Source organism: Uloborus diversus, chromosome 2, assembly GCF_026930045.1.
Source record: "Uloborus diversus isolate 005 chromosome 2, Udiv.v.3.1, whole genome shotgun sequence".
In the NCBI taxonomy this organism is placed as follows: domain Eukaryota; kingdom Metazoa; phylum Arthropoda; class Arachnida; order Araneae; family Uloboridae; genus Uloborus; species Uloborus diversus.
Window position 1 is genome coordinate 11,949,074 of NC_072732.1, and position 13,599 is coordinate 11,962,672.

At 32.9% G+C, this 13,599-nt stretch overlaps 2 protein-coding genes across 2 annotated transcripts in view; both read right to left on the reverse strand.

Moving 5' to 3' along the window:
- LOC129217812 (obscurin-like) overlaps positions 1-8,464 on the reverse strand; it is a 106,567-nt gene extending 98,103 nt beyond the window's left edge. The window contains exons 1-3 of the mRNA XM_054852151.1: positions 8,299-8,464; positions 5,630-5,826; positions 1,909-2,064 (exon numbers count right to left, since the gene is read on the reverse strand). Coding sequence (XP_054708126.1) covers positions 1,909-2,064; positions 5,630-5,826; positions 8,299-8,434 — 489 coding nt within the window. The 5' untranslated portion in view covers positions 8,435-8,464. The remainder of the gene's footprint in view (positions 1-1,908; positions 2,065-5,629; positions 5,827-8,298) is intronic.
- Positions 8,465-12,545: 4,081 nt separating this feature from the next.
- LOC129217813 (muscle M-line assembly protein unc-89-like) overlaps positions 12,546-13,599 on the reverse strand; it is a 161,798-nt gene continuing 160,744 nt past the window's right edge. Inside the window, exon 42 of the mRNA XM_054852152.1 lies at positions 12,546-12,655. Within this exon, the coding sequence (XP_054708127.1) occupies positions 12,546-12,655 (110 nt within the window). The remainder of the gene's footprint in view (positions 12,656-13,599) is intronic.

Below are 13,599 nucleotides of genomic sequence, written 5' to 3' on the forward strand. Positions count from 1 at the left end.
CTCAAACACTTTCCGGTTCTCCTTTGCTTTTACTGCTTCAATTATGAAGTTGATACATGGGCGCTTCATTTGCTGACCGAGAGGAACAAAGACCAGCGAATTTCTGCTGTCGTTTCTTTACTCGAGCGGCTCAAACACTTTCCGGTTTTGATAGAGGGCATGCTATACAGTATTATTTAGAAAAGCTTTTCAATGAACCCCTATTGGGGGTTTGAACTTTGCTCGCGTTTTACTCAAAACTTTAAAAAGTCCACTTACACTCCTTTGCTTTTCACTGCTTCAATTATGACTGAAAAGCACGTCACTAACAACATTTAAAAAGGATAAAACATTTATAACTACAATTACATAAAATGATTACGATTGTCGAACATCAAAATATCTATTACGATCTATTGCAGTTAGGGATTGCAATACCGGATCAAATATTGAATACCGTTATTCGGTATTTTTAAAACGTGATACCGGAATAGCGGTATTTGAAATTTCTCAAAAAATGCTTGAAAATAGATTGTTTCGTTGCCACATTTCATATTTCTGTACAAAAACTAAATAATTTATGAAAACGCATTGTGAATTAATATAAAATGAAGGAACAAATGTCATAATAAAAAATTAATAATAATGAAACACATAATGCATCTATTGAATTGTCTCTAAGCCTGGAACTCATTGTAGTGCTCAACTTTTCTCAGTTGAAAATGCTCTTTCTGAATTCACGCAGGTTGGTGGTACTGTTAACAATGCACGATACACCTCCTCTAGTTGTCTAGAAGTCCTTCATGAATAATTTGGTTCCTTGCGTGTTATTTTGGGATAAATCCCTTTGTAGATGTGTTTCTTTTCTATTGTTTGCATTTTTATTATTTTAAAAAAAATATATAGCTAGTTGAAATTTCATTCCGAGAGACGATTCCTTTTAAATATTAACATAATTTTCTCTTGAGCAGGAGGGATTTGTGTTTGCTTTTTATTACACCTTTAGTTTGAAATTTCCGATAAACTTGACCAAATTTGATCTTGTTAGTATGTCTTATTCATTTTCGCTTTCTTTTCAAAATTCTTTACAATTATAATCATATAAATATCTGAAAATATATTTCAATTGATTATGCTTTACTTCTATGCAAAATTTTCAAGGCACTATATAATTTTTAAACATTATCTTGCCAAGTAGAAAGCCAAATAGCGAGATAGGACAACAAACCAATACTGGTGACTTCAAATTGCCATTTCTTGTGCTAACAAGAAAAAATTGTGTTAAAATTTAATACAGTTGAAGCAAATAATTAAAAAATAAATCATAAAGTATTATTGCAACTAATGGTTGGAATAAATTGTTCGTAGGACAAATGCATTCAAAATTACAGTCGAAATTCACTTTCACAAAAGAGAAAGTGGGTGATCAGGGAAATGGAGAAAATGAAAGCATGGTGCAAAAAAGCGCACGACATTGCTATTCATCTCACCGTCATCGACAATATCGTTTTGCTAACTTTTCTGCCCTTTTTAGTTTGATGATATTTTATTAGTTCAGGCTTTTGGAGCCAAATTTTCATTTCAATAGATTGACTTTGGTTCTGTATCCCGGAAAAAGAAATGTACATTTGAAATACAAGTAGATGTTTCATAAGATAAATTGAAAATTCTTTAATAGAAACTATTTATTATTTTCAGCTAATACCAAAAATACCGGTATTTTACCTCAGAGGATACTGGTATTTCACCTCAGCAAATACCAGTATTACGAAATTGCACAAAATACCGGTATTCGGTAACCGGTATTGCAATCACTAATCGCAATTAAGATTAGTCAGAGCACTTATCTTAATTGCAATAAATTGAAAAATAAGTTCCATCCCTTCCCAAAACTAGTTCTAAAACACAGCACCTGTGGAGCCACTTTACCTGCATGTCGGACAACTTCTCCACGAATCGTGGCGCCTCTTTCCCCACGATGGAGACAAGTGCTCGTGAGCAGACGTCACCGACGACGTTCGAGGCTCGGCATTCGTAGACCCCGGCGTGGCGACTCGGGTGGCAGCTGGCTATGCTCAGAGTCGCCTGCAACGAGTCAGGGAAATCAAATATAGTTTGCAATGAAAAAGGAGGGTAAAACACCAGTAGTGACCACGACGTCTTCAGTAGTGGCCACTTCAAGGTTTAAAACGCACTAATAGTCGCCACAGTGAAGTAAATTTTTAAGGGGTCACAGTACCTTTCAAGCAATTTTTTTTAATTTAAGAAAATTTTATTTTTTATTGAAACCATAACATGCCTATTTACTTTGTAATTAATAATTTTTTTTAAAAAATGTTAAAATATTGCTTACTTTTTTTAAAAATTCAAAAAATTTAGGAAAATTTCAATTTTTTAAAATCCCTAAGGCTTTTTTGTTTTTAAACTAATATAAAAAAATCTTTTTGCTAAACGATCACAATCATCATCTCTAAAAATCTGTGCATTCATTTGCTTTTGTGTTTACTAGAAAATTTTCTGTGATCAATTACGGAAAAAAATAGTTTTTTTTTTTAATTTGTTTTTTTAAGGTATAACATGCTCTAAACATTTGAATAATTTATAAAATACTTATCCAATGCACAGTTTTGTTAAATATATTATCTTAGTTGCAAAAAGTATTACTTTAAAGCTGTATCTTTAATAGAAAAAAATCCTTAGGTATTCTTATGACACGAAGACACGAAAAAACGATCATCGAGAAAAATCAATTTAAAGTTTTCTTTTTGCATAAGAACAAACACATAGCGAGCATGACCTAAAACCATTCATAACTTTTCAAATATTTGAATTGAAGCAATGAAACTTTTTCCCTGTGTTCAGAATAGATTTTAGTTTTGAAATAAGCAATAAAAAATTTTTTTTTTGATCGTTTGGTCATTTTTGAGGTACTGTAACCCATTAAACTGTAGGTCTACAATAATAATTGCCCTTGAAACTCAATAAACGTTTTCTAGCCCAAACGCTTTCTAAATATTCCCAATTTCTAAAAATACCAGAATTTCAATTTGTTCAATTTTTTCTCAAACCTCAAATTTGATCCAGCAGTGGCTACTCCGAAATATGAAATTTTCAGTAGGGGCTAACTTACATTTTCCCATTCGAAGTATTTACATTACTTACTTTAAATTCAAGTAACTGATGAATGGATTTGATTCAAAACGCTAGTTACATTAAGAACCAACAAAAAAATCACTTCATTATTGTTCATTTCTTTCTTCAAAATACAAAAGTAAACATGAAGTGGCCGCTACAGGAGCACTGGTCCCTACTGGTGCTTTACCTTACACAACATTACGTGGAATAGGAACAATTTACGAGTTTCTTAAACTTTTATCGCAGCTTCAAATTTATAAAATTCTTGATTTTATGCATCGACAAATCATACGTTTTTCAGAACTTTAATAAACTTTCCAAGTTAGCAGTATGCAACAAGACTTATGCGGACATCATTGAAAATTTGAGTTATACTATGATGGATCGATCTACGTTATTTAATGCAAATAATATAGTTTTATAAATTACTAGTGGTACCCGCACAGCTTTGCCCGTAGTTGAAAATTAAAAAGTCATTCGGTTCGCCTGTATATTTACAAATAATGGATGACGAATTTCTCGCCAATTGGCTATGTTCATTCGCTCTCCCATTCCACGTCATGATAATTTCGTAATTTACTCGTCCATCTTATGATAATTGTGAGCCGGAAAATGTTCTTAAAATTGAAATAGAAGAAGAACAAATCGAATTTCCGAAAAATCGCTTCGAAGTGCACACCTTTATGCTACAAACTAACTTTGTATCAAATTTCATAAAAATCGGTCGAGCGGTCTAGGTGCTATGCGCGTCACAGAGATCCAGACATCCTAAGGACATCCAGACAGAGAGACTTTAAGCTTTATTATTAGTAAATATTTCATAAAAGCTACAGCTTAACCTCAGTTGAAAACATTTAACTAATTCCTTAATTCTTTTTTACAATTTGTTGTCGTAAATTTATTTTTGAAGTAGCGATTGAAAAATGATTATTAACAGCTTCTATTTTAATTTAGTCGCCCTGTGCCTGTTAGCGTCGATTATTTTACTATTTCACACTTAACCAGCAACTTCGAAAAATGCTGCGAATGGGATAAATTCTCTAGCATGATCTTGCCCCTTCTTACTTTCATTCTTGTGAAAGTATCTCCCAAATTGTGAATATTTTTACTCAAATGACGAGAAGAAAGCCATCAATAGTTGAAGCATTCAATTCAGAGCTGAAGTGGCTCTGCTCTATATGACGAATGTAATGATAAAAATCCTCAAATTTTCAATCAAACATGATGCCGGTCACAGTCACACAAAATTCGATCTATTTAGTGGATTGTAGTATAATTCACATGAATTTTCTCAAAAGTACACACAAAAAAGCTCAAAAAATATTTTAAAAGTGCACGTGGGGAGTAGGGGGCGGAAAGAATAGAAAAAAGAAGATTATTAGTATTCTAATAAAAGGTAAATTATTTTTAGATGTTTGCCGCGTTTTTTCAGATGTGATGCAGATTAAATTTGAATAAAAACACCGAGAAACAAGTGTAGCAATATTTTAAAAGATAAACAGAGATTTAACAATAATAAGATTCAAACAAAAAAGTAACGGATGCAATAGAACAGCGCTATTTTCTTTCTTTTTTTCTTTATGGTTTGTTTTCTTTCCATCAAATAATAGTATAAACAATAGAACTGAAGTAATCAAGGTTCAAGTTTATTGCTCCATGATACACTAGTAAATTAAAAGGATATTTTCTTTTTAAATTTTCTAGTAGGGACGTATTTAAATATGAGTCACAAGCTGAAAGTTTAAAGACAATAAGTAAATTTCTAAATCACACTTAGCTGGTTTTGTATTACTTCGACCCTTTTATCTTAGCAGCAAATAAAAGTGAGAGAATAATGGACTGAATTCCCAAAAAGTTCGTAAATTGGCGCAATTGACGTTTATTAATCAAGATAGAGAATAATTTGTGCCAGGAAGATTAAAAAAGAAGAGGTGATTGCATTGAAAAGCAGGTTTTGTGTTGAACTAGCTCAATCAGTTAAGTTCGATCATAATTTCTTTTATTTGTACAATGAACGCTTTGATAGACTTTCCTAGGCATACATATGTATGCATGCATTAAGGATGTATGCATGCATGCATTAAGGATGTATGCATGCATTAAGGATGCATGCATGCATTAAGGATGCATGCATGCATTAAGGATGTATGCACGCATTAAGGATGTATTCATGCATTAAGGATGTATGCATGCATAAAAGCTTTGCAAATATTTCCATAATTTAAGTTCACATACAGTCTGCTGTTCTCAGTTGTTTTAATACTTCCGCATAAATAAAAGAATATTTTTTAATGCAATGTTAACATCCACATTCTGCTAATTTCAACTGCTATCATTGAACCTTTATGCTCCGACGGTATTTTAAAGTACCAGTTTAGTTTATTGACTTTAATATCATCAATGAATAAATGTTCTATTCTGCTAGTATGATGTTATTTAAAACACTTTTGATGCGATATTCTTGCTAGTCTATTATTTGGGGCACAACGGGTTAAACTATTCGTGCCATACTCACTTTTCTCCCATCGAACGCTGGACAAACGGTGGATGAAGTGGACAGTGGTTGGTCGTCCATGAACCACTTGACGTGAGGCAGAGGATTTCCAGCGAGTTCGGCCTCCAGGACGAGCGGGTTGCCCTCCTCAGCTTTTATGTCCTGCAGGGGCTTGATGAAAGACGGGCCACAGTGGGGCTGGTCCTTTGCTTCACGAGCTTAAGGGGGAAACATCAAAGCAGTGAAGAACTGTGTGCGGATACCAACTAAAATTTATTGTCTTCAGCATTGATTGTTGAAAATGTGTTTATATTTTTATTTCAACTGCAACTTTTTTTTGAGCGACAACCCTTTTTTTTTCACCATCGTTTGTTGTCAAAATTTGTTCATTATATTTTAAGAAAGGTTAACATACGCAAAGTAAAAATGCATAACATAAAAGGACTTTCAATGCTGGTAGAATAAAATGGATTTCGTCAAACATGTTTTGTTATTTTTTTATTGAAATGGTCGAGTTTGTGGCCCATAATTCGTGACCCATGGTTTATTTATTTGTTATTCAACTAAAAAAGACTTCGGGGAAAAAAAACAGCTGAGATGAATGAAAAATCATGAAATCGAGTAGGATGGCATCGAATCAAAGTACGAAATTGGATGAAATGGTAAAGGTGAGCGTAAAAATTCCTCGTTTTTGGTTAGATAAGCTTGGCATGTGGTTCTTTCAAGTAGAAGATCAAGTTAAAACTGCTGGCATTGTAAATGAAGAAGAAAAATTCGTATCCCAACTAGAACGAAAAATCTTTGAAAACATTGCATATATTGTTGTTGAAAATAGCGACACAACAATAACGTAAATAATCTCGTCCAAACAACATATTGTCTTTCAACATAAAACAGAATTTATTCTTAATTTTAATGCTCTTAAAGTTTACTTTCTTTAACGGGTAGCATTCACATCTGATCTGGGAATAAAATTTCTTAGTCAACCCATGAACACTTTTCTTCAATATTAAATATAAATTTACGCATTTTGTTTGCCTTTTCAGCTGATCAGAAATGTTTTAGATTTGCAACTCTGAATTATTTTAAAACAGTTATCTTCATGTAAATGATTTTATAATACTGTATTTTTATTATCGGAATTACAGTACTCTTTGTATACTTTGTATACGTTTTACATTCTTATTGAACAGTATTACACTTTTTATTTATTTATTAAAATTATTGCACACAACAGAAAAAATCGAGTTACAGTGGAAAAAACAATTTAAAAATAGCAATTAAAACCAATTATACATTTAAACTATTAAAACATAAAGACCTAAAACTGTAAAATAACAAGTTAAAAATGTCTAAATCACGACAATGAATGTTAAAAAGTTGGTAAAATTAAAAAAGACAAAAATTATCAACATAGTTCCGTCTGGTAAAAAATTTTTTAAAAAGAAGAACGACTCGTGAGAGTTTTACTTGGGGCAGCAAGTTGGGACAGCAACAGACTTTTGGTCAAAACAAAATTTGTTAGAATACTACTGAGCTCGGTTGAATAACTTAACAAAATGCCGTGGAGGCCTGATCGGTAAAGCATCGAACTTGTGACCGGAGGGTCCCTGGTTCGATCCTAGCCGGTCGAAGATCCACCGTCTTTACTAAGGGTGACTGGGAAACGTTAAATATGCTGATGGTCACAATATCCTCCAAGTGAAACGATACCTCTAGACCAGAAAGTTATTCGACTTCTGGTTTAGCTCTAAATTATCGAACTGTCCGTAGATGGTGCTGCCATCTATCGTGTTGTCTGAGCCAAATCGGACTTCCACCTAGAAATAGGCGTTCGATTAAAACGGAAGCCGTAACCCTCCGCCTTAAAATCGAGTAGCATTGTTACTCGGGCTCGGGTTCCCGAGTGGCATAAGTAACAACAACAACTTAAGGGGTTACAGTACCTCAAAAATGATGAAACGATCAAAAACATTTTTATTGCTTATTTCAAAACTAAAAACTATTCTGAACACACAGGAAAAGTTTCATTGCTTTAGTTTAAATATTTAAAAAATTATGAATGGTTTTAGGCCATGCTCGCTATGTGTTCTTATGCAAAAGAAAAACTTTAAACTGTTTTTTCTCGATGATGGTATTTTTGTGCTTTCATGTCATTAGAATCCCTAAGGATTTTTTTCTGTTAAAGATACAACTTAAAAGTAATACTTTTTGCAATTGGGATAACCTATTTGACAAAACTGTGCATTGGATATGCATTTTATAAATTACTCAATTGTTTAGAGCATGTCAAACCTTTAAAAGAATTTTTTTAAAAAAACTTCGATTTTTTACATAATTAATCACAGAAAATTTTCTAATAAACTCATAAGCAAATGGATGCAGAGATTTTTAGAGATAATTATAGTGATCGTTTAGCAAAAACAAAATTTTTAACTAGTGCAAAAATAAAAAAGCCTTAGGGATTTCATAAAATTGAAATTTTCTTCAATTGTTTGAACTTTTAAAAAAGTGTAGGCATTATTTTCAAATTTTGAAAATAAATTATTGATTAAGAAATAAGTATACATGTTATGGTTTCAAAGAAATATAAAATTTACTTAAATTTAAAAAAAATGTTTGAAAGGTACTGTGACTCCTTAACAAAATGAAGAGCTCAAAAAGGGAGCCGAGAATAGAGCGAGACTCACGGATCACTTTGAATGGTGCCTCAGTTGTTTTCTCTCCGTGCTTGTTCCTTGCAGTGCAGGCGTACTTCCCTTCATCTTCTGGTCTGCACTTGAGGAAAGAGAGGGAAAGGTCCCCGCTGGGAAGTTGCCGGGGCATGAGGTTTGCGTCGTCTTCTGGAATGTTGACGCCGTCCTTAGTCCTGCACACGTAGGAGGCATAAGAATACTTAAATAAGTAGAAACGTAATACTTGTAGAAAACTGGCTCCTTTAACTTGCATAGAATTTTAATTTTTCAAGTAAGTAACTCCGGTGAATTTGTATTAGCCAAGAAAAAGTCATGACTATTTTAACCCCTTCAGTCGGAATTATGAAATATTTGACCAAAAATGTTGATATTTGGTACACAGTGTACTATGGTAAAGGGTATCTTATACACAAAATTTTGAGTTTTTAGGAGAAAAATTAAAAGAGTTATGGCACGTCCAATATTCCAAACTTATATTTTTGAAATCAATATTTCATATACAAAAACGATAAAATACCGAACAAACTTTATTATAAAATGTTCTACAAACAATTATAAAACATAATATAAGCGTTTGAAACGATTAATTAAAGATTATATATTTTTAAAAAATGAGAGGAAAAAACCTCGCTTTTCATATGAAAATCCATGGTTGTAAAAATGAGCCACTCTCTATCTCTCAATCCTATATGTCAGTGTTATCAATCCCAAAACGAAAAATTATTTCACAGATTATAATACGCAGAATGTAAAGAGTCAACTACAAAAAAAAAAAAAAAACTAATTAAATCAATTATTAAATGATTAGCAGCTGTTTAAAGTGGTTGTCCGGTATACCGGACACCAGATCTGAAGGGGTTAAAATCAAAGTTAGCCAAACAAGAAATTTAAAGTAAATTCATTTTTAAATAACTATTGCCAAATTAAGATACAGAAGGAAAGTTTATTTCAAGTATGAACAGTATTGTAAATTAAATCGTTTTAATCAATATCTGAAAAGCTATTGCATTAATATTAGCTTCGTTATATTTTCTATGTATGACTTCGGCACTAGGAGTGAGTCTTTTACTCGGTTTGTCCGGGAAAGGAGAATATCGGACCCGGTCTGGAAAATGTTTTGACTAGGGCAAGAAAGGCTACATTAAGGGAATTGAGAAGGTAATATAGGTGAATTTCTTGAACATTGGACATCTAATGAAAAGGCACGTTAGCTATCATTGAAAAAAAAAAAGAAAAGAAAAAAGAATATGTTGCAATATTATCTCCAAATTTTCCGAATCGTCAGCAAAATTTGCTGAATAAGGAATTTTTTTGGAGATCGCTGTGACTTCCCATCGGAACGGCCCCGAATGTGAAAAGTAATCATTTCTTCATAAGCTTGACAGTTTAAATTTTGGGAACATTTTTTTGCGTGTTTTTCAGTTTTTTGCTTCTTTTAGGGGGGAGGGGGCGGCAGATTTCAAATCTGCCTAGGGGCGGCATGGCGCTAAATTCGGCCCCGGTTGTAACCATCACGCATAAACTCGATTTAACTCTTGGAATGTTTAGACGGAACGGTAAAGAAGTCAAATTATTTTCACCAAGAAAAACACTTTAAATGCTTTTTTTTTTAATTGGAAAGGTTTAAAACCTCTTTCGCTTAAAAGGAGGCGTGGTCAATTCCGACATAGCAAATTGCTTCTCGCACTTTCTTTGCAGCTCTGTAACAATAGTGGTCAGTGCATATACTGTTTGACCATCGATTACTGTTTGACCACGGATTGTATGGAACTGGCAAACAACCAGCTAAGGCGACTCTATCTGAACGAGGGGAAAAATAAAAATTTTATGCGCTCATTTGAATGAGACTCTGCTTAATTTAGAGGCAAACATACATCTGCAAAATTTGACATCCCTGAAAACTAATAGATGCTTCCATTTCCGCGTGTAAACCGGATGTTTGCCTCTCCATACAATCCGTGGTTAGACAATACATGGAAAGGTTAATATCCGGTTTATAGGCGGAAATGGATGTATCTATTAGTTTATAGGGATGTTAGTTGGTTTCTTTTAGATGTGCACTTTTGCCTCTCTATTATTTAGTCTTAGTTTTGTAAAAATTAAAATTTGCTCTCAGCAACATTTTTTAAATCTAATGTATATTCGATCTTATTCTCGCGGCAAAAATTAATTGATTTATTTATCCACAACAAAGTTTTGAGCTTATCATTTTGCTTTTACGTTCCTGAACGAAATGAAAATATTTTCTTTTCTTTTTGTTGTTTCCATGGTAACTATTTTTGTTTCCCCTTATTTTATTTTAGAGAATGCAATAAATGAATAAGGCACTAGTGACGTTATAAAACGCGTGCATCAAGATCCCATCGGTATTTTCCCTTCTCCCCTGCTAGATTCATTCAGATGGAATAGTCTTCACTTCGCAGATTGCCAGATGACATACAATCCGTTTTCAAACAGTACTTACCCTGTTGACCTTTTTGGAGTATTGATCCTTAGGCGTGCAATAAGTATGAAAATATGTAGCGCAATTTTGAAAATTTCCCAGCATAAATTAGGTTTTTATTACAAGCCTATTCATTTCAAAAACAACTTTTTTTTTTCACCGTTATTATTTACTGTATTTGGGGGAAAATACGTTTTGTTTTTTGCATCACATAACTGTCTATACATTTCCTATTAAAAACGAATTTTTGTTCGCATGTTCACACTGCTTGTAAAGATCTACAAATAATGTGTATTGATAATAATGAATTTTGTTTTTTGCGTCACATAAATGTTTCCTTTTCCTATTAAAAACGAATTTTTGTTCGCATGGTCACACTGCTTGTAAAAATCTACAGATAATGTATATTGATAATAGTGAAGAACATAGTACAGATAAACTTATATGCTGCCTCAAAAATAATAAATCTTGTGAAAGATGAGTATGAACCATTTTATGTTTTTAAATAATTCCAAGTTGCTTCAAGGAAAAATTAATACAAGTTTCATGCAAGCGGCAGTCAATTATTTTAGCATATTTTTCTACAGAGACGAATGATTAAAGCATAGGATAGTTAATATCACTCAGAATTACTATCAAAATAATCCTGATGTATTTTTTTCTCTTACAAATATACGAAAAAACAACTTAATTGACGGTGATGACATTTTCCAGTATTAAATATAGGATTACACTGGAATTTTTTCTTTCCACATGAAACTTGTCTAGTGATCCTAAGGTAATTTTCAACGCTGATTTTAAAACCCAATCAAAATTTTCGTATCACCTAGTTTTTGGGCAATCATAAGTTTTAAGTTTTTAGTTTTCCCCATGTCTCACGTATTGTTCAAAACACAAAATTCAGAACGAAAATCCTGTCGCGATAACAGGAAATTTGGTGAGAGATACTTGGGTTTGCTGTTGCTGCAGTGGTGACATGGTAATCAGCCCCATTGGCGCAAATGTTTGTGGTTTAGATCGCCTGAATTTCATCATTTTCTGTGCTTTTATATTTGAATGCTGGCGTAAAGAATTTATCGATGTTTACTCCCAGAAAAATGACTTAGTACTCTAGTACTGTAAAAGTACTGACTTTTATGGATGTGTTCGTATTTGAACGTCAAACAGATTAGGTAAGACACAATATTAACTCTTTCAAAACTAGATTGTAACCTGTACTATTACCTAACAGAAACATATTGCCCTCGGTATCATTAAGCATATTCAATTTAAAAAAACATACAAAAGTTTCAAAGTTTTATTACATAACGCATACTGTGGAATAATTATTCCTAAAATAAAGTCTAGTCTAAAACAAAATTAAATGGATTATGTACTTGTACTTGACACACTTTCGCCATTTTCTATGCAAAAGGGACAGCAATGGCAAGAAGATTTCAAAAAAGAAGGCTCTATTATTCCACCGGAACTTCAGATTAAATTAGGTCTCATTAAAAGGTCCAAGGTAAATTCCTGTAACCTTCAAGAGGATGAAGCCAAATACAGGAAAAAAAGGATCAATAGCTAATTTTTTAGTTTTAATTATGCATGTGGATATAATTTCCTTCAAACTTCGGTTGTATGTTACAAAAAAAATTGTGGAGGCTGGGGAGAAACTATTTATATATTTGAATTCAGTGCATCATTTTTCACAAAAATCAAGTATTTTTCACCATGTGTGAAGAAAAAAAGGTTTTATTGTAGATTAGTGTTATCAGTAACTAGTTTAGTAGTTATAAAATACCTATTTGAGCACACCTTACCATGTAATATCTGGCACTGGTTCGCCAGAAACTTTACATTCTAGATTAGCTGGACTGTCAATGACACCGCTGGCTGATTGAAGAGGCTTCAAGAAAAGAGGTGCACCTACAGAAAACAACAAATATACGGTATTACTGAATTCATACAGTTAAAGACGTTTACCAATGTATATTAGGGAAAGGTCGTTTAGTATCGGACAGCGGGTAGTATCGGACGAGGGCTGATTCTTAGTTCCGCCGCCAGGGGCAGCACGTACTGGATCAACATAGTGTGCCGTATTGGGAAAGAAAGCCTCAGACGCCATATTGGTTCAAATCAACCGTTCGTTCTGGTGTGCAAAGTTTGTTGAGAGAATTGCAGTGCACGAACTTAACTTCTGGGGCATATATTTACACATAGAGTGAGTTATATTGTTTCATTGTTATACCTTTAGACTGATAGTATATTAATCTAAGTATTATGAGCTATAAACGTGTCTAGCTTAAGTAATAACCTAGTGGTGGTTAAACAACTGTAGCTTTACAGTCGGGTTGTATCGGACAAAGTTACTGGCACCAAAATAAAATACTGACGGTGTTTTTCTTTGTCCAACAGGTTGAGATGGAAAAATCACGACATAAACGGGGTGAAACAAATATGAAAGAAGCCATTGAAAAAGTTGGACTTAATAAAATGACAATTAGAGAAGTTAGTGAAAGATATTTAGTCCCAAAAAGTACTTTGGGGGGTGATAGGGCCAAAGCTTTTCATTTTTAGACTTGTATACTATTCTAAGTAACCAACTACTTTGTTCGTTTCATTTTTTTGCACATTAAAATGTTATTTCTGAACTATGTTTTTTTTTTTTTTTCAACATTTTAATGTTTTTGTCCGATACAACAATCAAATGTTTAAAATTGGCCAAAAATAGAGTTTGACAAAAATTTCTTTAAAAAATACGACTCCATGCTTTTTTAACCAAAGTTTACAATTCATGTTAGGTAACTTAGTACAGTATAATTTAGTGTAAAAACTAATTCTTTACAAATAAAACAAAAAGTGTTATGATT